Source organism: Pinus tabuliformis, chromosome 3_2, assembly GCF_031772625.1.
Source record: "Pinus tabuliformis cultivar Carrire ecotype Pingquan chromosome 3_2, CPIR1, whole genome shotgun sequence".
Lineage (NCBI taxonomy): Eukaryota > Viridiplantae > Streptophyta > Pinopsida > Pinales > Pinaceae > Pinus > Pinus tabuliformis.
The window spans coordinates 801743373-801769462 of record NC_142302.1 but is presented as its reverse complement, the minus strand read 5'-3'; the positions used below and the strand labels follow the sequence as shown (position 1 = coordinate 801769462).

Sequence of the window (26090 nt, the reverse complement as noted above, 5' to 3'; positions counted from 1 at the left end):
CTCGGACTCTATCTTGTTTTCAGATTTGATATGATGTAAAAAATCCTTGAAACCTTGCAACTACTAATGAGAGTAATTTGATCATGAAAGACACAAGATTTCTCTACCAAAAATCTGTAGATAGAAAATAATGAATAAAAACACAATCACAAATAGAACAAAAAAATTATCTAGGGAACCCAACTGGGAAAAACCCCTTTGATTGTATTAAATCAACTGAGCAATCTAATCTATTACACAGAATTTTCTTCAAGCCTTAAGCTCACTGTAATATTGATCAACTCTCCACAAGAATTTCCCAACACTTAGGAAAATAAGGCTTGCTAAGAAGCTCATATTTCCTAGCGAAATCTACCCCTAAAAAATAAAAAATTCTTCTATTTCCTTACATAATTCCCAAGAAAATTAGCTCAACTTGATCCACAAGCCTGTACACAAAACTTATTTTACAATAATGATTACAATAGTTCCTTCATTCAATCTCAATAGGAAATTGTAATTGCATGACCTACTAGGGCTAAATTTAGTAGTTGCTACTATTAACTGAGAGTAGGTTGAGTTAACACAAACCCAACTACTCAACTAAACTCATGTCTATCTCTATTCTAGAACTAGAGATCAGTTAGCTAACAAACACTACAGTAACTCCACTAGATAGCTAAGTTTTAGCCATCAACTAGTCCACAACTCACTGCATGCCATCAAACTCAATTTAACTAACTATAACTCAGTGATTGGCCACATCACACATGTAACTGAAAGCTAACTCAAGCAACTATGAGACTGAATTTGAATTGGCATCTTTGATTAAGGCTCAAGTCAAAGAAGTCATTCCTTGCTACATTTTCAGCAAAATGGGTAGTGTTTATGTTGTATTAGGGGCTCAATTGTTACAATTACTGGGAAAATTGGCCCTTAATTTACAAGATCTTTTCATAATATTTTTCTTAGAAGGAAAGGAAAATGAACTTAAAGGTATCCAAGGGAAACCAAGAAAAATGATAAGCTCTAATAGCATGACAAAATTGTTAAAAGAGGGACACCAATTCAAGAATCTATATCCTTCACTCTAATGGATCTTCAAAAAGTTATCAATAATCAAGCTAAGGTATTTGGAGAAATTCCTAAGGGTCTTCCACCTATCCAAAATCATTACCATGCTATTCATTTGCAACCTCGAAGTGTACCACCTAACATTAGTCCTTACAAATATCTACATGCACAAAAGAATGAGATTGAGTGTATGGTTCAATGAATGTTAGAGGTGGACATCATTCAACCTAGCCAGAGTGCTTTCTCTTAAGCAGTCGTGATGGTTATCAAAAAGAATGGTTCATGGTGTATGTTACCAAACTACAAACACCTCAACAAAATGACAATAAAAGATAAGTTTCCTATTCTTGTCATTGATCAATTGTTAGATGAAATGCATGGAGAAATTTTCTTTACTAAGTTGAATCTTTGTTCTAGATATCCTCAAATTAGAATGGGGAAAGAAAACATTCCCAAAACGAACTTTAGAACACGTGAAGGTCATTATGATTTTTTTGTTATGTCATTTAGACTTACAAATGCACCTTCAACATTTCAAAACTTGATGAGTTATATTACCAAACCCTTCTTTAGAAAATTTGTGCTAGTCTTTTTTTATGACATACTAATTTATAGAAGATCTTGGGAAGAGCATGTACAACATGTTGAAAGGAAATTGACACTATTGGAAGAGAAACAACTATATGTAAATCTTTCGAAGTACACCTTTGGGATTCAAGAAGTGGAATATTTGGGTCATATTGTACCATGGGATGGGGTAAAGGTGGATCCTAACAAAACCAAAGCTATGAGGGCATGGCCAATCCCAAAGACCTTGAAAAACTCGGAGGATTCTTAGGATTGACTGGAAATTACCACAAATTTGTCAAGAATCATGGTCAAATAGCAGCACCTATAACAAAATTATTGGAGGAATAATTTTCTTGGACTAAAGAAGCAATCAAAGCATTTAAAGAACTTAAATAGGCTATGTGTACAACTATCATCTTGGCGACACCTGACTTCAAAAAAATATTCGTTGTGGAGTGTGATGCCTCGAGCCATGGCATTGGTGCAATTTTTATGCAAAAAGGAATGCCCCTTTCCTTTGAAAGTAGTGAACTCAAAGGAAAGAACTTACTCAAATCCATATATCAAAAACAATTGTTGTCCATACTACATGTAGTTAAAAAATTGTGTACATATCTAATAAGAAGACATTTCAAAGTAAAATCAAATCATGATAGTCTGAATTACTTCTTAGAGAAAAGACTATCTTTAGAAGAGAAACAAAAATGGGTCACAATGATGTAGGGTTATGACTTTGAAATTATCTACAAAAAGGGGAAAGAAAATATTGTGGTAGATGCAATCTCAAGGAAAGAGGAAAACACAAATGATTTATTGTGTTATTTCCATTCCACAATTTGACTAAGTGGAAGAAGTAAGGATAGAATGGCGGCAAGACAAGATATGCAAGATCATTCAATAGCTACAAGAGGACCCTAATGCAATAGAAAAATTTACATGGAAAAATGATTTGTTATGGTATCAATATCGCTTATAATTTGTAAGAATTCTCAACTCAAACAGAAGGTCATATTGGAATTACATACTTCTCCTATAGGGGGGCATTCAAGGTTCTTGAAGACATACCACAAGATCAAGAAAGATTTTTTTTTTAAGTTCTTAAAGCAGGTGTGCAAAAATTTGTGGTGGAATGTGTGGTATGCCAAAAAAAATAAAGTAGAGACTATCAAGACCCCAAGGCCCTTTTAGCCATTCACCATACCAAGCTAGCATTGGGAAGAAGCTTCAACAAAATTTATTACAAACTTACCCAAATCTTAAGGAAAGAGTGTCATTATGGTGGTTGCAAATCGAATGAAAAAATATGCCCACTTTTTCTCCCTTTCTAATCCTCTTAAAACAAGTATTATGGAAAAAGCATTCATGGAAACAATCTAAAAGCTACATGGAATACCAATGATTATTGTAAAGTGATAGAGATTCAATTTTCACTATAAATTTTTGGACTGGATTATTTTGTTGTTTGGGTACTCAATTGGCTCACAACTCATGTTACAATCCTCAATCTAATGGCCAAACTAAGATTATGAATAAATGTTTAGAAGGATATTTACATCAAATGGTTTCCCTTGGCAGAATGGTGGTACAACACATCCTCCCATACTTAATCAAAAATGTCACCATTTATGGAACTTTATGGATATCATCCTCCATCCATCTCATCACCCTTGAAAGGGACTATAAAGGCTCAAGTGATAGACCACATCCAACACCAACAAGAGGTTCTCGAACTATTGAAGGGAAATTTGGTTATGGCACAAAATAGGATGAAACAACAAGCAGATCAACATTGCAGTGAAAGGGAATTTGAAGTGGGGGATTATATATATGTGAAACTTCAACCATATAAACAAACGTCTCTCAAGAAACAAAAGTACAAGAAATTAACTCTGAGGTATTATGGCCCCTATAAGGTGTTACAAATGATTGGAAGTATGGCCTATGAATTAGAGTTGCCTCCATCTTCACTTGTACATCTAGTGTTCCATGTTTCTTACTTAAAAAAGGTCATTGATGATAAGATCCCAGTCCAAACTATTCTATCAAAGATTAATGAAGTAGGGAAAATAGTACTTGAACCAAAAACAATTTTGGAAACAAGGACTACGCAGATGGGAGATTGAGCAATTGCAGAGTACCTCATCAAATGGAAGAACCTACCAGTGGAAGAAGTGGCATGGGAAGACGAGTGTTTCATGCAAAAACACCCACAAATAGTCAAGTGTTGAGGAAAACACTTCTTGAAGAGAAGGGGCACGTTAAGCCCTATATAAACCCAAAAACTCCTTATTAAGCCCTAGATATTGAGTGAGTACATTTCTATTGTTATATTGTTATGTAGGCTAGAAACCCTCATGGTCTCATTTTATTAATGGTGTATCTTGTCTCATATATATATATCTTCTCTCATATATATATACATACATATATATATATACACTAAGGAGACCTAATCTTAAGATCATCAAATATTGTCTTGTTCATTGTATTTATTGTGGAAAGAGGTTTCCCCCTTGAAGTGGACTATAACTATTGGTTTGTTATCATTTTTAAATCATAACGATCATAACAAATAACATTTGATTTCCCTATCATTGGTTCATTAACCTATCGAGAATTTGTGATGTCGGGATATTGGAAGATCAATCCACTACATTATCGGGATTATTAGAGCATCAAGACATTGATACATTGGGATGTTGGGATAGCAATGCATTGGGACATTGATATGTTGGAATGTTCTAATGCACTTCGTTATTTTCTTATCGATCTATCAACCTATCAAGTTATCATTTTCTTAGGTTTTCATTTTTTATAAAGTACTTATGCCATATAATATTACTCAATAATTGAGCCATCAAACCATCAGCCCAATAGGCTCTTAGAACATTAGAATATCAGGGTGTCTGGATATCTAAACATTGCTTTATCAACTTACTCATTGTTTAAATTGTTTCCCAATATTGATGGAATTTGATAACTTCATGAACTAATGAACATTATCACTTTTTCATGCTATAAAATCTTTCTATTACTAAGACTTAGGGACATTACAACTTTGAAATATTGAGACTTTAGGAGATAAGTGCTTGTGAGATCGAGAGTTCTCATATTTTTAGGGTTAAAAAAAGGCAGTTTTTTGTATTAATTTATTTGAAATTAAAAATATATAAATTCAAAACATAAACAATTAAATTAAATTAAAAATTCGAAAAAATAAACAATAATTTATTAGAAATCAAATAATAAAAGTTTGAAAAATAAATACCTATCAACAAATAAATTAAGAAACTTGTAAAAGGAAAATTTATATCAAACGCCATTATATTATTGAAGAAAAAGTGATAATGGGGTTGTTTTACAAGCCGCGACACCACCTTAATCACATAGGAACTTCGGCCTCATAACATATTTAACCATAGGCACACAAGCCCAAAAACAACTATCTACACATGGGATATTAAGTCAATATAAGCACCTGTTAGCCTTAAAAACCCTTATTAAGCTCTAAATATAGAGTGACTACATTTCTATTTTTATATTTTTATGTAGGTTAGAACCCTTCATGGAACCATTTCTATTGTTGTATCATTTGTCTCCTATACATATACTAAGGAAACCTACTCTTAGGATCATCAAATATTATATTAATACACATTGTATTCATTGTAAAATGGGGTTTTACCCTCAAAGAGGACTGTAGTTATTGTTTTATTATCATTTCTAAGGTGCACAGTTCATAATATTTGCTATTAGAGCTCATGATCCTAGGGTATTGTTGCTTCAAACATGTCATCGTGGTATTTTGCTATAACTTTTTTTCTAAGAGGTTTTAGTTGGTGAAAGTTGAAAAATGTTCAAGATAGATCTCAAGTAGCATCTTTTTCAAATTTTAGATATTGGTTCACTACATTTTTTGAGATATTCTCTAAGGAAGTTAAGCTTCCTAAATGCTACTGAAATCGGTTTTAAACATATTAGTTCATAATTTTTGCTATAACTTCTTTTCTAGGAGGTTTTAGAAAGTGAAACTTGGAAGATATTGAGGATAAATCTTGTCATCTGATTGAATTTTCAAATCTTCATTTTTTATAATTTTGGATATATGCTCAAAGGAATTTAAGGTTCCTGAATGCTCCTAAACTTTAAATTCAATTTCAAACAAGTTTGTTTGGAATTTTCACATTAGTTTTTTTGGGTCGGTTAGACAGTAAAACTTCAATGATATTAAGGAAAAATCACAGGGAACATTTGGTTCAAATTTTAGAATTTGGTTTGCTATACTTTCAAAGTTTTACCCTATGGAAGTTAGGGTTTCTGAATAATCTTTAAATAAATGATAAACATGTTAGCTTTGTATTTTTTATATCTTCTTTTTCGGACATTTCATACTATAAAATATTCAAGGATTTTAGGAGACATACAAAAGTACCTCAAGTGCAAATTTCATAACCATATTTGAAGAATTGGATATGTGATAGGCTATACAAATTTGTTCATGAGAAAAGGCCAAAAATCAAAAAGTTTTTGGAAAGTTACCATAACTTTCACTTGGCACATTAAATTCTAGCCACACCTATGGAATTGAAGAAAAGACATATTAGAGTATTACAAACCAAAGTTTCAAATTCACAAGGACTCAAATCTCAAAGATATATCAAGAAAATTTTCAGCCATTAATATATTCTCCAAATTAAGATTTTAAAGGTATGTAACTTACAAGTGACTTAATTGTTTATTACAACATCCCATTTTGCTTTGGTGATTGGAAGTTATGATAAAGAGGGTTACTATTATTATTTTCCAACACGCCTCCGCAAAAAGTTACTACACCAATTAAAACTATTGAAGGCATTAAAACTTTTGAAGGCTATCATTGACTCGTGAAGAAAGAGAAGACTTAGAATTTAGGTTATCTCAATTAGACAAGAAACTTAATCAAATAGATGGTAGTAAGTTGAGAAAAGTGGATTTATTAAGTTTAGAAGAAAGAGAAATGGAAAAGAAGAAGAGAGAAAATAAGGAAGAAATACATAATGTCATCAAGGAAGAAATTAAAGAATTGCAAAACATTCTATTAAAAGATCTCCCTAAAAGGTGTGGAGATCCAAGAAAATCATGAACATAAGGAGAAGCCTAGTGTTGAAAATCAATCTCTTATGAGTATGTTATCACAATTAAAGCACAAAAATTAAATCGCAGAACCATAATCATGGATTTTCAATCTAAGATTCACATCATCAACACTTCAAGTTAGCATCAAGGAATTACTACATTATAAAGTCCAATATGAGGAAGTTTGATGTTAGTGATCTTCTAACATGGATATTTCAGAGGGAGAAATTCTTTGATCTACACCAAGTGGTATCCTTACAAAAGTTAAATTTTGCATACATGTGTTTATGACAAAACCAAAATGCTTGGTATCGATGGCTTTGTGAAAGGAAAAAATATTATATTATATTTTGGTCCATTTTTACAAAGAAATTGATAACACAATATGGGGATATTAAGAGCAATACATTTTTTAGTCAATTGATAAATCTCTGACAAAAAAGTCTTGTTACATAGGACATTTAACAATTCCAAAAGTTGAGTCAGGTAAAAAATATTTCATAGGATAATTTATTACCTTTTTATGGTAACTTTAAAGGAAAGCATCCAACCCCAGGTGTATCTCTTTGAACCTAAATCTCTAGAGCATGCTTTCAATCTGACAACGAAACTTGAAAGTAAAAATATGGCCACTAGAAAATTGGTCACTAATAACTATAGAGAAAATCATGCTCTCTCCCTAAACCAACAAGGTTGAGTCCTCAACAAATAGATGAAAAAAAAAACAAAGGGACTATGTCTCAACTGTGACAAGTTAGTAAGAAGCATAAATGTAGTGAGAAGAAATTATTCTACATAGACTATGAAGATGAAGAAGATCAAGCAGTGGAAACTTCATAAGACCTGGAGCTAGTAGAGAGAACAATTTCTTGTCATGCATTGGCCGACACCAGTGTTATACAACCCCTCAAAATAGAAAGATATAACAAAAGACAAAAGGTAACAGTTTTAATTGATTTAGGTAGTACCCATAACTTCATCGATTACAAATTGGAAAAACTTCTTAATTGCTTTGTATATCTAACACTAGAATTTCCAATAATGATTGTAGATGGAGGTACCATAAATTGTTCAGGGAAGTGTCATAACATGAAGTTGAATATGCGGGATTATTTGTTCGTTAGTCCCATAATTGCAATCCAAATGGGTGATGTTGATGTTGTATTAGGGGTCCAATGTTAAAATTATTTGGAATAGTGACTTTTAATTTTCAAGATCTTTTCATAAGATTTTTCTTAGAAGAAAATTGAGCTTAGAGGTATCCAAGGGAAACTCGGTGAAGTGATAAGCTCTAATAGCATGATAATTGCTAAAAAGAGACACTAAAGTGTAATTGTACAATTTTATTCATGTTAGTTTTTCTAACCCCAACAAATCAATTTAAAGTGCCAATAAATTTTATACCCATAATTTAATTTTAACAAAACCAAATCTGAAATTCATGCACAAGAAATATTGTTGAGCTTTTGACAAATTTTACACAACAGAAACAAAAATAAGCACATAAATGTTTACACAGTGATTTTACCCTTAAAACCCAACTCAAGAAAACCTATCCTAACACCTAGCAAATTGTGCCAAACATATTTATCTCAATATGTATGCCAAGCAATAGTTTTATGCTTAAATCTACATGCCAACAGTTGCCTCGATTTTTATGCCTACAAATTTCTATGCAGTCTTCTCACACATGTGACCTGCCTCGATTTGTATGTTGCTCCTTTTTCCTCGCTCGCTGCTCCTTAGCATGTGTGCCAACTTCTCTTGAAGCGTTTATTGCCATCTCTCCACGCAGTTACTTTTATCACTTTTCATCAACCTCATAATTCATGACGAGATCTGTGGATGAAATCAAATCTCATCATCCCCTTAGATCTTAAGATCATGATTTAAACATAAGGTCACTTACAGGTACTTTATAACAAATCATTACTTTAGCCAGCATTAATTAATGTTCCTTTACCTAGGAAAAAATAAAAGTCACTTTGTTAGAAAAAATTGTTGAACATATTACGCATGCTCGACACTAAGTCTATGCAAAATCACTTGTCCAAGTTACCAAAATTCAACACCCCCTCTTAGCAAAGAAAGTGTTCTACACTACCCCCAATTTATCTCAAAAGAAGACAAATTTGCCTTTCATCAAGGCCTTCGTGAAAATCTCTACCACCTGCTTATTTGTAGGTACATACTATACCTTCATTGTCCCCTTCTACAAACAGTGTCGAATGAAGTGATACCTGACCTTTATGTATTTCAACTTGTCGTGAAACAGTGGATTTTCTGAGAGCCTGATGTAGCGTTGATTGTCACAATGTATCATAAACGGCTCTAATTCCTAATCAAACAGCCCCAAGAGTAACTTCCAAAAGCCAAATGGCCTCACATGATGCCAAGTTGGTTTTCATATACTCAACCTCAGTAGAATTCAATGCAACTAAATTATATTTTTCTACTAAACCAAGAAACAAATCCAAACCCCAAGTTGAAATAACCTGAAGTACTTTTCCTATCAACTATGTTGTCTGCCTAGTTAGCGTCCAAATAAACCATTAACTTCACTCCACCTCCCTAGATATAACTCAATTCATACTTCATTGTTCCACACAAATATCTTAGAACAGTTTCGCTACCACATATTGCACTCACTTTGGCTCAACCATAAACTGACTAAGCGTATTAACAACAAAACATATGTAATCTAGTATTGACCAGATGCATCTAAGAGTCAATCAATTGCAAGTATAAAGTAGGGGGGTCCACTACCTCTAACTTGGAAGTAACAATTTTCTTTCAATTGCTAATGATTCACTTTGAATCTTTTCAAGATCTCCACAAAGTACTTCCCTTGTCAAACAATATTTTACCGTCTCTCTACCACACTTCCAACCCTAGAAATTTTTTTAGGAAGTTAACACATTAGCCAACAAAAATAAAAGCATTTTTTTTATTAAAAAAAATTACACTATATAATCAAAATAAAGCAACTATAGAAATTAAAAGACCAAGCATCAAAACAATTCCCTCTTTATACATCTCAATTGCAAAAATTAAAAACAATTACAAAAATTAACTAAATTATAACTTTATTTTAGTTATTATTATTAATATTCATTATACAAAGAATTGATATATGAGTTAAACATGTATACATATGAAAAAACATGTAACATTCTTTACTCTGAAGACTTTGTCTTACTCTACCATCGAGATTTTTAACCTATAATTAGACTTTGTTACAATATTATGGGCCAATACCATGGCATATACCACATGCCCAAAAGATCATAATTCATGTTCATATAGCATTTTTTAACTAATTAACAGGGTATAAAGAGCATTACTACTTTAAAAATAGATCTCAACCTTCGATTTGTGACACTATAAAAAAACATTCTAAAATATTTTGGAAAAGATCTCTCAACCTTCGATTTATGACACTATAAAAAAACATTCTAAAATATTTTGGAAAAGATCTCTCAACCTTCGATTTGTGACACTATAAAAAAACATTCTAAAATATTTTGGAAAAGATCTCTACAATCCATATAATAATTATTGATAATTAAATTAATATTTTAAAAACCTTGTTCAAAAATATTTATCCCTGTAAACCTATGATAAATTTACATTAATATTTAAAAAGAAAAAAAAAAAATTTTCATAAATTCAAAACAAGCTTCATAAATGTAATCATATAAATGGGAGAGAGCACTCCATATGATATATAATGTGAAATTTTCACACTTGATTTATTCTACATAAATATTTAAAAAAATAAAAATTCAAAAGAAACCTAACATGACAATACACAAAGAGGTATGAACAACGTAAAGAGGGGAGTTTTGATTGGAACTTGTGGGAGAGGGGAGGCTCTGAAGAACAGCTCGCGCCCTACAGCATGGTTGATCTCAGCTCTGCCCTGCATACTAGTTCTGTAGCTAGTGTTGAGGACCGTGTTGGTTTGGTCAATGCTTTGAAGGATAAGTTACAACATCTTGTTGGACAAGAGTCTGGTTTTCTTGATTCTCTTTCACCCGCTGTAAAAAACAGTGTCAGCTTTGCAAGAGATTCAATTCAACAGAGAAAACTGAAGAAATTGATGGCTTCATCTCGATTTCCCTACGTGCGACAAACTTTAGGTGGTTCCACAAACCTAAACCCTATTTTTGCATGGCTTTTGATGACCTCCATGATCCATGTAGATGTTGGCCACCCGCTTATCCCACTTGGACCCGCACAACTCTCTTTCAATTTTTCAGTTTCCTTAATTATAGCACAGTTTACTATTTTTAGCGTTTTTCGGGTCCTAAACTTCTGAAGCCGTTTTGAGGCCCTAAACGACGTTTTTTTGGCAATTTACTACCAACGATTTTTAAATAATATCATCTTTTCCGCCGTAGTCCTCAAAGAGATATTTCCAACGGGTATCATGCGCGACAAACGGAGATAATATGACCAAGTCACGACCCCGTGAAGTTGGCTGTCCAACTAACCCCAACAGGGCCCATAAACTCTTGGTGTTACATCTCCTCGGGTTAGGGTTTTGGTTGTTTAGGGTTTGCTTTTATTGTTCAATAATAAAAAGGCCCTTGAACCTCATTGTAACGAAGTTCAAAGGCATTTAGTCATCACATCTCTTCTCAGGGATAAGCTCACATTGCCCTAGCTAGTTTATTTCCATTTCTGTTTGTAAGCATATTTTCAGTATTTGATTAATAAACTGGACTATTATTTCTGCTGCATCTTTGTATTTATGGTTATCTCTGTAATTTGTTGCGTTCCTGTTTAAATTCGGATCACTTCGCTACGCAATCGAGAGTGGGGGTTCCTTTTTCTTTGTCAGATTTGGGGTTTTTAAAAAGATTGGATCTGGAAACCCAGTCAACTCTGCTGCATGCAGTGGTTCCTCAGTCGGATTTATTCACCGAAAAATCTTCGATCGGATTAAATGGGTCAACTCTGCCATTGAGAAGCTGGCGAATCAATCCCTCGACCCTTTGCTTTGCGGCAACAGCGGATGGAGACAAAAAAGCTATCCCTTCGGCATTAGAGAAGTTGTCACAAAGTTTTGCAAACAAATATTCTGCTTTGATCAGCGATTTTTTATTTTTTATGTGGTATCTATTGAAGTTTATTTTCAATATTTTGAACAAAACAATAAAAAACAAGGGACAAAAGTCCAATGGGGTAGGAGAGGGGCAAACCCAGATCTAGAGGATTTGTATCAAATATTTATCAAAACTATCTCTGGGAAATCGATAACGTTATGGTTCTAGAGTACAGATCAAGTGACAAATTTGAAGCAAAATGCGCAAAAAATCACAGGTATTTCTGCTTCATTGCAAACTTTAATTTTTTCTAGAGAAGTGTTACAAAAGAGATCCCTTTGAAAGACTATGGTATTCAAAGGAACTCTATCATTATCCAGAATCTACGGCTAAAAGGAGGAGCCCCAAAAGCAAGCACTTATGCCATATCAGTACCGATAGACAAGGGTCAAGCCTCTTTTAAAGATGTATTAAGAGGGAAAGTTGGTACTCAGGACAAACAAACCCCAAATCTGATAATTCCAGGTCTGTACATAGTAGAAAAGATGGATCAAGCTCCAGATTTGTCCATAGAATTCTCAGAAGTAAGTGGTCTCTTTGATAATTTACAAGCAAAAGCTATCATTTGTCGTTTTAATGGTTTCTGGCCCAAATATGAAGATCTAAGTGAGTGGATCTATCTCAACTGGACCAGAGACTACAATATTTATATGTGTGCAAAAGGTTTTTTTGTGGTTTAGTTTGATAGTAAAAAATATTACAATCATGTCATAAATGACAGACCATGGTTCTGGGGAAGGGCGGGGCTCTTCATAACCCCATGGTTCCCTGGTTTTGATGCAAACTCAATGGTGGTCTCAAAAATGTTGGTGTGGGTAAGGCTTCACAACCTCCCACTACCTTTTTGGCACCATCTGGTCTTAGAAGGCATCGGAAACTCTTTGGGAAGGTTTCTAAAGCTGGATCGAGAAAGAATGGAAAAAGGGATCTTCACATTTGCTCGTATTTGTGTGGAGATGGACTTAAGCAAAGGCTTTCCAGATTGTGTTCATCTGACACACAAAGATTTCAAGTGGACTCATTGGTTAGATTTTGAAAACACTGCATTCAGAAGCAAGGTTTTCTACCAAACATGGCACTTGCAAATCACATGCAAACAAGCCAAGAAAAAACAAAAAAAAAAAAATCTGCAAAAACCAAAAGGATGGCAATTTCCAAAACCCTCATCGTCAGATGAAAATGATGAAACTCAGCAACAGTGAGAGACAAAAAAACAACAAGGCTCTCAAGAGGAGGGAAAAGGAAAGGAGGAAGACCAGAACCAAGCAGAGAATCCAAATAGATCTACCGTTGATAACCCTTGGAAACCCATTAAGTGAAAAAACAATAATCAAGGCACAGGGGTAGTTAAGCGAACTCATGTATCCCAAAGTTCTGATTCAGATAACAAAGTTCCAAACATATCCAGAAATAATGAACTAGCAATTGTCTCTACTACTCCATCACATGGGGTCTCTAGGAAAACAAATTCAAAAAAAAAGAGAAAAAAGAATTTTATTTTTTATTTTTTAGTAGCTCTTGCTACTATATTTGTGTCTTGTTTACACCCAAAGACAATGTGTGTCTTGTTTACACCCAGAGACACACGAGTCCCTTTGGACAAATTCTAAATGCTTTATGCATATACACAATGTAACTTTTCATTTTTTCTAAACGCTTTATGCATATACACAATGTAACTTTTATTTTTTTCATTTTTATTAATAGAAAGTCACTAATCTTTTCTTGGAAAAAAAAAAAAGACCATATGCAAAACCATGTAAATTTATGAAATCATACTCTATATTCTCAAAGAGACGATGGAGAAGTATGCAAATTAAGAAAGGCATATAAATCTTAAACTTGTACAGCGACAACAAACTTAACTAAACACAATTTCTTGAATACAAAATGCTGGAAATCGGTGTAAAACCTGAAAGAAATTGGAAACCTGTGTACAACCTTCAGAGCATACATGTTTAAAGCCCGGCAACAAAAACTACCGGCAGAAGCTTTTAGCGACAAAACTGTCCTGACAATATTCAAATAACATACATGAAAATTCCTTCAATAAGCCGTTCTTCAGCGGGCATAACTTGACGTGATGTTGGGCCGGGGATCCGACGAATTGGGGTTGCAGACGCGAAGATCAGGGATTTCCACAGGTTTTCTGCTCTACTTACTTTCACCGGATTAGGGGCGAAACCTCCCATTCTTTGTATCTGTGGTCTTACTGTACCGCTTCCCTGTCACATTTCATAGGCCCCACTTCTTCCTCCTGCAATCGCACCACCTCAATCTGTACTTCTTCCATCTCTGCAACTACTTTGATGCTTTGATTCCGACCGCTTTGCCGAACCCTAAACCCTAATTTCTGATCTTCTCTGTCGCTCGGATTTTTACAGCATTGCCCAACAATTATCGCAAATAACTGCGGATTTTCTCTGTTGTTGGGATTCCGACCGCTTTGCCGAGCCCTAAACCCTAATTTCTGATCTTCTCTGTTGTTGGGATTTCGACAGCATTGCCCAACAATTATCGCAAATAACTTCTGATTTTTTCTGTTGTTGAGATTCCGACCGCTTCGCCCAGCTCTCATTCCTAGAAAAATCTGATCTCCACTGTTGTCGGGATTCCAACAGCTTCGCCCAGCTCTCATTCCCAGCACCTTCTGGGCCTCTCTTAATCTTCCCATTGCCAATAAGTTCGTAGCCTCCCTCGGCCTTTCACCCTGATCTCTTGGTCCACCTCTTATCTTTGATGACTTACCCCTTGATCCAGTTCTCATTCCTAATAAATTACGATCTTCTATGTTGCGCCGATTTGAAACCCCGCAGAGACGTTTCGGCCCCGACATTCTTGTTTGAGTTCGGACCTTCTTCACTGTTTGACCAGCGAGCGAGTGTGGAGTCGGTATGGCAGTCACCTGAACAATTGCTCAGACCTTGCTCAGACCTCTTATCCCGATTTTATATGTGCCGCTATCTCAGTATAGCTTTATTATTTTAAATTATTATTTCTAATAGTTAAATTTAATGCCACTTCCTATCTCATTATAACTTTATTTTAAATTATTGTATAAAATAAAATAAATTTACTTCTATATTTAAAATAGATTTAATTCTATTTTTGAAATTTAAATAATAATAATAATAAATATTTAAATTTATTAAATTATAATTTTATTTTTAAATTATTGTTATTATTAAAAAATTTAAAATTATTATATAAATTAAATATAAACCATATATTAAAAAAAAAAAAAAAAAAAAACATATAATAAATTCTTAATCATAAAATATCATCTTATAATTTTTTATTTTGAAGCTCAAGTCTCGGAGAAATGGTTTGAAGTTACCTTGGTTACTAACTATTTGAATAATAACTCCATGAAATTTCTTAAATTGTTGCCACAGCCTTAGTAACTTTGGTTCACTTGCTGATCTCCAAATGCATTTACCAGGTGCTAAAGGTTTTGTTCGTGAAGTTTGATCCAGACTCATCCTTGTTTTCTTACCTTCAACTCACTTAAAAAGGTTGGCAATTATTTATAGTCAAAACAGAGCTAAGGTTACTTTAGTAGTTTTGTAGTATTTGCAATTTCAAATAACTATTTTTTCAAATTCTTAAACCTGTGTGTCAAACTTGTCTTGGAGTAATTGTCATTTATTTTTTTGTTCGACTTTGGACCTGCATCGTGGCCTCTTCTTCATTGCTGTTAGTACAATGATCTCAAAGCATGCCTGCAAAATCTCGTATTTTGTTTTGTATACTTAAAAACATGTCTTTCACTCTGAACTAAAAGAAATCTGTTTCTATAGATGTAGTATTTTACTGCATCTTGTAGTTTTAGAAATATTGTTTACAGCATTATGTTTAAGATTTATATAATCTATGGTTGGATGAGTAGGTTTTTTTAACCTTTTTTAAACTCAATCTGAAAAGGGTCTGTAACAGATGAAATGGAGTCATTTCAGTTTGTCTGAAGCATCTATTGGCACTTTAATTATCACATCATTTGATACCTTTTATGATTGATGTTCAGCTTATAACAATAGTTTAATCTGAAAAGGGTCTGTAACAGATGAAATGTAGTCATTTCAGTTTGTCTGAAGCATCTATTGGCACTTTAATTATCACATGATTTGCTACCTTTTATGATTGATGTTCGGCTTATAACAATAACAAAGTAAATATGAACAAAGTAAGACTCAACCAACAATTTGAAATAGTACTTCTTTTGTACTGGTCCTCTCTAAACCATACTGCAAGAGTGCTCCATAGGGAACAGACAAACATTTATTGGCACTTTAATTATCACATGATTTGCTACATTTTATGATTGATTTTCGGCTTATAACAATAACAAAGTAAATATGAACAAAATAAGACTCCACCAACAATTTGAAATAGTATTTCTTTTGAACTGATCCTCTATAGACCACACTGCAAGAGTGCTCCATAGGGAAGTGCCTCTAGCAGTGATTGAATTCACCCTAAACAATGTCACATGGTTCAGGTTCGAGTTTGGCTATGATTAGGTTTGGTCTGAGTTCGAAATTTTTGATGAGGTTCAGATGAGGTTCGCCATTAGGTTCTGCTATATATATATAGTAAGAAATCAATATCAGTAAACATCAAAAATGCTATCACGGACATGAAAACTGCAAGGATAATTAAAAGCTGGAGTTGTGACATGAAGTTATTGGACTTGGTCAATGGCTATGAGGTTCAATGAGGTTCGCGCAACCTAAAAAAAAAATTTAAGGTTTGCCAAAATTCAAACCGCAAGATTAAAATTCAATAAACCCTGTAACATAGACCCTAAAGAATAGGAAGACAGATCAAAGTGATGGTAGTTTGTCTTCCCAGTTGCCCTTGATTTGCCTAAAAAGGGCCTTGCATATCCAGCAAGACAAATCGAGTGGTAAAATGTCCTATGACTATGATAACATTACTTTTGAGTTTAGCAACAAGAATCTATATCAAATTATGTAAAAGTACATGTCTTTCGCTCTTGTTTTCAAGACATTACAAGGTATAGCTAGGAAGTTAATCAAGTTCAAATTCACCAGAGAATTTTATAACAAATCATATATTTTCGTAGCGTTCTTTTACGAAGTCATGTTGGAAGTGTGTCCATGACAAATTTAGTTTTTCAGAATCACCCTTCTTGGAGATAGCAAGGCATTAATCTTGACCAAATCCATTGATCTCTAATAATGTATCAGTGCCAAACCATTATAATTTGTGATGTACTCGTTGTAAATGTGTATTTGAAAATGAGATTGGTTCCCTTGATTCATTTCAAAACATTACTTTTGATTATTTGTTTAAATAAATTAGAACCTATAAATTTGCTTCCAAAAAGAAATAAATGATTATTTGTTTAAATAAATTAGGACAGATACATTTGCTCCCAAAAAAAATAATTAAGGAATAGTTTGGAAAAATGTGATTGAGTGATATTTAGCTTCGGTTGTTTATAATAATCTGAGATATATTTTCAAAAATGCAAAAGAAATGGACGACGGAATCAATGATAATCAATAAAAAGCAGTCCCCTTGTGGAATCCAAAAAGGTAGCAGGCAAGCTCTATTGTCATGTTGAAGTTAAAAGAATTCAAGTATGATGTGACATTGAGTGACATTTATCTTCGGTTGTTTATAATAATCTGAGATGTATTTTCAAAAATGCAAAAGAAATGGACGACGGAATCAATAATAATCAATAAAAAGCAGTCCCCTTGTGCAATCCAAAGAAGTAGCAAGCAAGCTCTATTGTTATGTTGAGGTTAAAAGAATTTAAGTATGATGTGACGAGGCAAAAGAAGAAAAAAAATTATATGAAACATGTTCTCTTTGCAAGGGAAAACCGAAGCACAAAGGAGGAAAATAAAAAGCACGGAACATCAGTGAACATGTGTGAAGAATGAGAAAAACTCGGGCTAACTTTTTCTGGGACTCATATCCAATCCCCAAGCAGGACATGTCTAAGTTATTGCCGAGCTATGTTGCGGGGGAGCGCTCCCCGCCCCCCTCGATCCCACTCCCAATCCGCGCTCCAGGCGGGAGCGGGTTGGGACCGCGCTCCCCACCTTTTCGGGAGCAATTTCGGGAGCGTTTTGTCTTTTTTGCAATTTTTTTGTAGTAATGTTTGAAATGCAATTTTTTTTTAAAGAAACAAATAATTTTTGAAGGGGGCAGCTTAATGATTAAGTCTAGGCCCCAGTATTGATATGCTATTCATGGTAATGTTAAATTCTTAAAGTAAAAGTGACATTCTCCTTAATATTCATTTTCATCATTTTACTTAAATTTTTAACATTACCATTAAATGACTCTGGATGTTTGAGAGTGGTTCCGTTCTCAATGGATTTCATATGGAGAAAGTAGAATTTTAGATTTCATTCAAAATCCAGCAGACTTATCAGTTTTTCAAGATTTCAAGATTGGGGGATTGCAATGTTTCCATTGACTTTTGTCATGTATTACGGTATGGAACTCGTATTTAATCAAGAACACCAATCCCTCTATGTACCTTGATATTAGTGACATTGTTTGTCGAACTCCTCTCTCATGACCCTCCTAAAAATGCACGCATCACTCAAACAAAATCTTGACTTGACATGCTATGCTTGTTCTATCTTATGTTAATGCTTAGAGGGTGATATTAATGACAAAGATCCCTACAAATACAGAGGTAATGACAAAGATACCTCTAGATATTAATGCTTAGAGGGTGATATTAATGACAAAGATCTTGATTTTCCAACAAGACTAAAAAATTAGACATTTCTCGTGGTGGCAAGAGGCCCAAGCATAAGAAATAGACAATAGATTTACTTCTCTTTTCTAGTTTCTAGTAGTTTTTATAACTATTGACTCTTTCATATTTATTATGATATTTTTTTAAACAATATATGACAATTTAAGTTTGAAGTTGGCAATTATAAATCATTAGTAATGAATTATGAATATGATGCTTCATGAAAGTTGAAAGTTGTTTCATTTCATTTCATTTTATAACATTTCATTTCATATTAGATATTATTTGTTGTAATAGTTACACTTAGCTTACAAGTACAACTTTGGTGATCAATGATGATAAATGTTATATATTGAATTTTGAAAGCTTGAAACTTTAAGATTGATGAATCATGAGACTCAATATGTTGTATGTTACTATGTTACTAACTTGTGGACGTGGTTGATCAAGATTATAACTTCTAAATGATTGTTGTTGTATGGTTCAATCTACGTTTTTTTATGTTTTTTATATCTAATTCATTATTCTACATGTTTTTGTTCACATATATGTATCAAAATATATATATATATATATATATATATATATATATATATATATAACGCTCCGGGATTCGCTCCCAAACCGGGAGCTTCTGAAAATGTCGCTCCCGCTCCCAAGTAACATTGTTGCCGAGAAAATGTTGTAAGTTCGTGTTAGAAGTGGCATGGGTTCATATCTCACAGAAATACAAAATAATTTATTCTCCATAAAGGTAATTATAACCAAACTTCAAAATGGAACTTCAAAAATGTATCACAACTTCCAAATATCTAAATATTTCATTGACGCCTACAAATGTAGAAATGGGTAAACATAGCATTTTGACTTGAAAAGTCGCATGATTTGGTTAGGCTTACAATGCTATCAGAACTACTGTGTAAACTTACCTATAAATAAATTATCTCTAAATTAAAAAGGGAAGGTGATCTGGCTTGTATTAACTAGAAAAACATCGAGGGGATATGGATTAGGCCAGGTCCTAGGTGATTTTAATTTACTTTTCATAGCACAGCAGCTTATTCAAAAAGATTCCATTTCTCAAAATAAGGGATGGGTGAGGCTACCTAGCCACTCCATTGTATAAATTACTTTTAAGTCCAAGGAGTTAGCTCAACCAGTGTTATCAATGTTGTTGGGCATTTCACTGGAATGCTAGCAAATCCGTTGTATAAATTACTTTGAGTCAAAGGAGTTAGCTCAACCAGTGTTATCAGTGTTGTTGGGCATTTCACAAATTCCATGTCGCCAGATGCAAAGTTCAAATACCCCTGGGTAAGGAGTACTAGTCTACGACAAAGGATTTACTAGAGATGCTATAGATATATGTGAAAATACACTAGAGTTTCTCAACAAGGTTTTCATTTGGAAAAAGGAATCAATCCAAAACCATATTGCAACTGAATACTACCTAGCATGTGAGTTGATGAATTTTATCTGGGCCAAAAAAAATGTTAACAAAGTACAGGAGTAATCTGCCTGCCAACCCTCACTACGAGCAAAATCAAAATAAGCATAACACAGACACTGGAAATTTTCAAAGATACTTTCTCACAACATCATCTTATTGTAGGAGAAAATCAAGAAAAGATTAACCAGATTAATAATCTGTTAACACCCCAGAGGGGCATTCTCATTCTTAGATACAAGCAAAATGATGCTGAACATGCGTTCAGATTAATTCGGTAGTGTAAAATGTGTAATCTAAATCACCATGGTGATCAGAAGTGGACTAGAAAAATCTTGACAAAGCTGTTTTTGGACGATTATTTTAAGCTCGGGTTGGGATGAACAAAGTTCACCTCGGTAAATTATCTCCAACACATTTTTCAAACACATATATTACATTCATCATATTGGATCCTAACTATGCCTTGATAAAAGGCTAAGAAAACAACATGAAATTGGATGTGCTCACCAAATATAACAAAATAGCAAAGTGGTGATAAAGCTGTTTTTGGACAATTATTTTCAGCTCGAGTTAGCATGAACGAAGTTCATCTCGGTAAAATGGTCTCCAAGGCATTTTCAAACACGTAGCACATTCATCATATTGGATCCTAACTATATCTTGACAAAAGGTTAAGAAAACAACATGAAATTGGATGCCCACCAAATATAAGAAAATTAAGTTAAACTCAACGCATCCTTTGCTCGTTAGACAGATCTATTATTTTCAGGAACAATAAGAACCATCAAAAGATAGAACTAGCGGTAAAGGAACCACTTCAACAAATTTGGGCACAAAGTTTCAGTGTGGATGACTACTAATTTCACAGTTTCATGGTTCAAAAACCATATTCTCAGCTTCCAACTTGATTGATTGGAAAAGTACAGAAGAAAGATACCGCTCTCCAAAGCTTGGGAGTATCACCTGCAAATAAGAGACAGATCCATTCAAACATCATGGGAGATCCACAAATTTTTTGTTTACATTGAGAAGACCAAACACTGACCAACTGAACCAACTTGATAGAATACACAACAATGAATGTCCCTCAGAGATTCTCTGCAAAAGAGATACTCACAACAATCAACTTCCCAGCATTTTCAGGCCTCTTTGCAACTCTAATTGCCGCTGCAGTCGCGGCACCTGATGATATACCCACCTGTTGCCATCATAACCACCCAGTTTAGAGTCAATAGATACTGGAGATCTCAAGCTAGAAGCTGAAATGAACATTCCTCAAATACAGAATGGGAAATCCACAAGTGATGAGAACCAGTTTACCAAATTCTCGTGTAACTTTTAACTGCTATTAGGCCAATAATATGTCATATAGAGAACCATCTATCTTGTAAAAATAAACATATATAGCAAACTAAACAGAATTACTACATAAATAATGCACTGCTTGAACATGAGCATGTCCATTGCACTACTGCACGACACAAAACAAGATCGATAAATGATTATAAATGAATGGCATAACACAAATACTCATTGAATTGAATGAGAACTAAAACAAAATATGAAATATGAAACCAGGAAAACTTGTAAGAATACATAGACAGGAAATGTATTCCTACTCAAAATTGATAACTTCCTGAACACTGGTCATTTCCCAATCTGGTCATCATTAATTAGAAACAGACACCATTTTCTGAAAACTAACACACATATACGATATGACAGCAGAAACAATAGCCAAAAGGGTTAGCACCATCAATTCAATCCATTCCACTAAGGCATAACATTCCCACTGAGTCTTGCATGGTTACCAACCACTATTGTTGCTGGCAGTCGATGCCACTGTCAATTGGGAAACCCAAGAAGAGGGGAGAAATTCATGGAATGGAACTTCCAAGGTACCAGCTTCCTCATTCTTTGATTGTAGGAGGGTGAAGGAATTATTTCTCCAAAGAAATAAAATGATATGACAGCAATAAGAAAAGTGTTTGATTGATTAGAACTGTTTATCCTTCAGGTCTAAGTTAGTGTTAAAGGTCTCATCCCACTGACAAACTCTGTTATAAAAACCAACCATTGAAATAAGAAGCCAAGAGGCTAGATCATGCTAAACATGTCAAAAGGTTTATTTCTTGTCACTCGCTATTTCATGAGACTTGTTTGCATTCTTAAAGAATATATTCAAGATACAAGCAGATTCAGCTTGCCTATACCAGTACATCCAACAGTAGACAGAGTCCCCACCACACTGGAGATAGTATCCAACATACTATCATCCAGAATTCGAGCAGGTTGAAATCATTATACAGGATTTATACCTTCCTTGAGTACACAGCAGCCCTAGGCTATACTTTCATAGTTTGCATAATGTGAACAAGAGTGAATCATTTAATGTGCATATTAGAGGTTGGCAAATAATACATCCACTGGGAAAAGAGCACATATGGTCATTAGTTCAAAACATTAATTCCACAATCCAGGATAAATGAAACGGACTTCCGTGCCCTACATTAAATGGTCGAGGTTTAGGTTAAAAGTCAAGTCATATTGGTGGCTCCTTGTTGAGCACCAGGAAATGCAAGTTCCGTCATCCTTGGACACATCATCTGTAGGCTATCTTCTATTTTTGTTTTGGCATCTTTCAAAATCTTCCATTATGGTTAACAATAGAAGTCATGCTCTCCTTGCACAGGAAGCGTAAACTGTGTTCCATGGGAACAAAGAACTGGTATGACCCTTCATAAGCTATAATAATATTCTCAGCCAAACTTTTCAAGTGATTAAAAAACAATCCAATAGAAGATGAAAAAGTTGCTGGTGCTAAAGGCACCAAAGCCCTTTATGCTCACAGGAACACCACCATAGAAGTTGAACAAAGTTGTATAATCTATTCGTTGCTTATCTCAGACCTGGATCATTAAACTACAACACCCTGACATTTGCCAGCATCTCAAAAGATTGTAACAAGTTATCAGTTTTGAATCTTTAAAGATCCTTTAAAGACTGTTTAACCTGTCAAAGAAGGGTTGAAAATCTTTTACCCTCAAAGAACAATGCATGTTAAATTTTACTTGCCTAGAGTATTTTCTGAGAAGAGAAGCATGTTAATTTTTCTTATGCTAGCAAGCCAGCAATCAGTTCCAATCAGCTAGTGTATTAACAAAATAAATTCAACGGAAAGCAAATTTACCAATCTCAATCACAAAAATGGCACAGGAGATTCTGCCCAATCACAGTTCATCATTAAGTTATGAACTTACTTGGGCTCTCTTCCTAGGAAAATAGCCCAAGTGAGGAATTACATACAACATTGGATCTGATCCAGCTGATCAAGCCCTCCTTGGCTGATCTAAATTCCCTGGCTTCCCCCTTCCTCAAACCAAATGCACTTAGAATATCACACACCTCACTGAGATGCCTCTCACAGTCTTGTGTTGCTGCATGGTGTCTTCTCCTTCTCCATAGCCTTTGTTTTATAACTCTACATTGTAAATTCCTACCCCTAATCTCCAAAGTGATTGATGGCCAAGATTGTATCTCGCCTCACTTGAGATCAAGGGTTGAGATTAAAACATATTCACTAAAGTAATTTACTTTACTTTTCCCAGTTTACTTTAGTTCAATAAGTCAACATAGACTTAGGAAAAGCTCCTCAGTCTAACTTAGGTTAAGTTACATTAACAGCTTGCTCACACTAGAGAAAGTTTCCAAGGAGCCCGTGGGCAACTTCTACATGCCTAGACACTAGGCCTTTGCAAAAGTACCTACCCTAGCTACAAACATCAACACTCCCTCTTAACGAGGGAGGTACTTTTGCCACTTGGAACTGACTTCAGCTCAGGAACTGAATCTGTTGCCTTGGTTGCTCACTCTGAACTAGAAGCCTTTCCTTGCCATCTAGTCTAGAAACATTCTTGAAATATAATTGTCCTTGGCTTCATTCTTAAAAGCCTCCTGCTCCTAAATATCTTGTAAGGTCATCTCGTACCAAGAGAACCTCTTAACAAATTTGAAGGAATCTGTTCACTGCTCCTTCCCTCCTATATCTGAAGGTTGACTCCCTCTGAGCCATTCAACCTTTAGAGCTTGCTACTCCTTGTTCGTTGTCACTACTCTACTTTGTGCATTTGCTCAAATAAGTTGTCCTTTAGCCTCTACATGTTTCTCTCCCTAATTCCTATGACATGTCCCTCATCAAAGCTAGATCTGCTAGGTCTGATCAATGCCTTCCCATCCTCGAAAGCAACATGAAAGTCGACAGAACCCCTTCTTCTCCATCATTGAGATTGAGAGAAAACTCCACTTGAGTTCCAGCACCCAAAACACATCCTTCACTTCCATCCTACCCCCTAACTCGAGTTGGTATATCATTGTTCCAACTCTCATAATTGCATCTGTGGCATCATCACCAAACTCCAAATGCTTTTGAGTACACCCTATGGTTGCTCAACGCTCCAAGAAGTACCCCAAGCCCCCCGGAGCTCCCAGAGCTCAATGTCCATCTCATACAGGACCCTCATAAGAGGGTCTCTCCACGACTCCAAGTCGTTCTCGGAAGGCCAAGAACTTGACCTTCCCCAGGGGCTTTGTCAAAATATCGACGCCCTGCTCATCAGTCCCAATGTGATGGAGCCTTATTGCTCCTCATTATACCATGTCCGGATAAAGTGGTATTTGATATCTATATGCTTGGAGTGATCATGAAACACGGGATTCTTTGATAATCGGATCCCACTCTGGTTGTTGCAGAGGATCACGGTCGTATCCAACACATGACCAAACACTGAAGAGCTTCCTCAACCAGACAGCTTCACAGGAGGCCATACTAGCAGCTATGTATTCAGCCTTAGCGGTGCTCAAGGCCACCGATTTCTACTTCCTGCTCATCCAGGATATCGAAGCAAAACCCAAAGAAAAACAGCATCCAGAAGTGCTCTTGCGATCCACTACATTGCCAACCCAATCAGCATCAGAATAACCATGCAACCTCACATCTCCGACAGTGTATCTCAGTCCATGAGTGATTATGCCCCAAAGATATCTCAAAAGATTCTTAGCACCAATCCAATGTATATGATGAGGCTCAACCATATATTCGCTCAACGTGTTAACTGCAAAACATATGTCCGGACGGGAATTCACCAAGAACATCAGTGCTCCTATGAGTTGATGATACTCAGAATCATTTACCAATTCAGGTCCAGCAGCACTACCACATAACTTCTTAAAGTTAACTTCCATCAGATTAGTCACAAGCTTGCAGTCCACCATCCCAAATCTTTCCAATATCTTCACAACATATTTTCCTTGGGAGAGGAAAATTTCACCTGGCTTCTGCCAAACCTCCAACCCTAGGAAATAATGCATTGGTCCTAAGTCCTTCATCTCAAATTCAGAAGCCAACTCCCTCTTACATTTGTGAATGAGAGGGTCTGCACCTGTCAGAAAGAGGTCGTCCACATAAAGTACCAAAATGAGAGGTTTATCATTTTCAACCTTAAAGTAAAGGTTTGGATCGGCTTCACTTCTAGTGAATCCCAGCTTCATCAAATAGTTATCGATCCTCTCATACCAAGCCTGGGGTGCTTGCTTCAATCCATAGAGAGCTTTCTTCAACCTGCATACATGAGATTCTTGATCATGTACTTCAAACCCCTCGGGTTGTTCCACATAGACTTCCTCTTTGATTGAACCATGCAAGAAGGGGGTCTTGATATCCATCTAATGTAGATTCCATCCTTGCGAGGTCGCAAGCGCTATGATCGAGTGGATGGTGGTGTATCGGGAAACAAGTGCAAATATCTCATTGTAATCTACACTTTCCTTTTGAGAGAAGCCTCTAGCAACAAAGCGAGCCTTGAACTTTTCTGCACTTCCGTCAACTCCATGCTTGATTTTGTAGAGCCACTTAGAGGTGACAACTGATTTGTCCTAGGGTCTAGGGACCACATCCCAGACATCATTCTTTTTCATAATTGACTCGTATTCTTCATTCATAACATCCTTCCATATTTGATGTTTCACAGCTTCTTCGAATGATGAA

The 26090-nt window shown here is 35.0% G+C and overlaps 1 protein-coding gene across 1 annotated transcript in view; it reads right to left on the bottom strand.

The window, feature by feature from the left end:
* Nucleotides 1-20560: 20560 nt before the first annotated feature.
* LOC149183009 (cysteine synthase-like) overlaps nt 20561-26090 on the bottom strand; it is an 85193-nt gene continuing 79663 nt past the window's right edge. The window contains exons 9-10 of the mRNA XM_089417027.1: nt 21165-21245; nt 20561-21010 (exon numbers count right to left, since the gene is read on the bottom strand). Coding sequence (XP_089273153.1) covers nt 20918-21010; nt 21165-21245 — 174 coding nt within the window. The 3' untranslated portion in view covers nt 20561-20917. The remainder of the gene's footprint in view (nt 21011-21164; nt 21246-26090) is intronic.